General features: G+C 38.0%; 1 protein-coding gene across 1 annotated transcript; it reads right to left on the reverse strand.

Moving 5' to 3' along the window:
- Nucleotides 1–515: 515 nt before the first annotated feature.
- LOC149157011 (uncharacterized) lies at nt 516–1,003 on the reverse strand. The gene has a single exon (XM_089445511.1). It carries the CDS (start codon nt 834–836, stop codon nt 516–518), a length of 321 nt encoding a protein of 106 aa, XP_089301637.1. The 5' UTR covers nt 837–1,003.
- Nucleotides 1,004–1,595: the final 592 nt, after the last annotated feature.

Here is a 1,595-nt window from a genome sequence, read left to right on the forward strand (position 1 = left end):
ATGGTGCAATACTTTTTCAAAATGTTTTTAGTGGCTTGCAGAAAAATTCATTGAAAACATTTGAAAAAGCATTGTATTTGTTAGGGAACAAGTAGTGAGTGTATGAATGAATGAGGGCAATTATTATTTTATTTTATTTTATTTTTTAATTTTTTTATAGTTTTAAAAAAAAAAAAAACAAATGAAAGTCAAATATGTTTTTTCTTTTTTTTTTTAATAACAAAATTAGAAAAAATCAATTTTTTTCCAAGAAGCAAAACTGAAAAATCAATAATAGGCTTGATAAGAGAGAAACCAATACTATATCTTCCGGAACAAGCCCATGAACATGCATTTAAGAAATGTAGCTCAAACGAGAGAAAACAAGTACAACACCGTTTTTCTCTGGACAAAGATGAAGATGCTGAATAATTACACTGATAAAGAACATTGCTAACTCTGCGTTAACATTTCAAGGACCCATTAACTAAATTTATATATAGAATTGAGAAAAACCATTGCAAGAGGTGTTCCACCTAATTGCTCTTGACACGATCGAAGTTGGATACTCCAATAACAGCTCCTGCAATCACAGTTGCAACCACGCCACCAGCCGCTATACTTAGCAAGAAGTTTTTGAGAGAAAGAGACACGTCAGACCCAGCAGCCTCTGCTATTTCTGGAATCACCATTGCCGATGCAAGAACCAGAGATGTCAAGCTTGCGAGAGACTGCTCCTTCTTGCTCTGCGATGCATGCATTACAACTCTGTTTCTGCTTGAAGCTAATCTGCTTTGTGAGACTGAGGACGCTGCAACCATGGGCAGCGCTAGGGAAATGGCTGTTGCAGAGGCCATTGAATGGTTTGCAGGTCATTGCAGGTCGGAGTAAGGGGATGGCCGTGACACGAGAAAGTTATTAGGTTGTGCCTTGCCATATGGGTAGAGCATGCAGAAGTTGGGTGCCACCAAATTTTTGGATTGAAGATGAGATTTTGACAATATGGCTTTATCACGCTGAAGTGGAAACCTGAATGGGTTTTAGGATCGAAGATTGCTGATAGCAGAAATATGTAATGTGGAAAAGCACAATGAAAATTCAACATCACATGAATCATTTTATTGATAATAGGCAGAAGTAATAAGCATAGTTGTGCATCATCCTCAGGAAATTGGGGCATCGAACATACATTGCAAATAAACCAAAAACCAAGCAGTGTGGTAAAGTGGCTCTCAAAACACCGAAGTCGGAGCTCGATGATCATGCAGGACTTGAGGGGGATTTTCACAGCTGCAAAGATATGATACTTGACATGCAACAATGCATAAAGCAAATGGCAATCAGCCTATCCACCCGATAGAGCCTTCAAAAGACAGATGTACAAAACCGTTTTTATTCACGCAGTTACCAAAATAGGGTCTCGAAGAATCGCGATTCCCTCTCAAACCGTTAGGAATTCAAGCAAACAATTTCTGGGTTTTATAATTCATTCTATTAGGGAAAAAACCCATGTCTTCTTTTTTCTAAATTTGTCCTGGTTTGATCACAAACCGCTTTTGAAAACTGACGTTTGCAGGGATTGCGTATGGATGGCCTGTCAAATCCAACAAAATTCA

Source organism: Pinus tabuliformis, chromosome 9 (assembly GCF_031772625.1).
Source record: "Pinus tabuliformis cultivar Carrire ecotype Pingquan chromosome 9, CPIR1, whole genome shotgun sequence".
NCBI lineage: Eukaryota > Viridiplantae > Streptophyta > Pinopsida > Pinales > Pinaceae > Pinus > Pinus tabuliformis.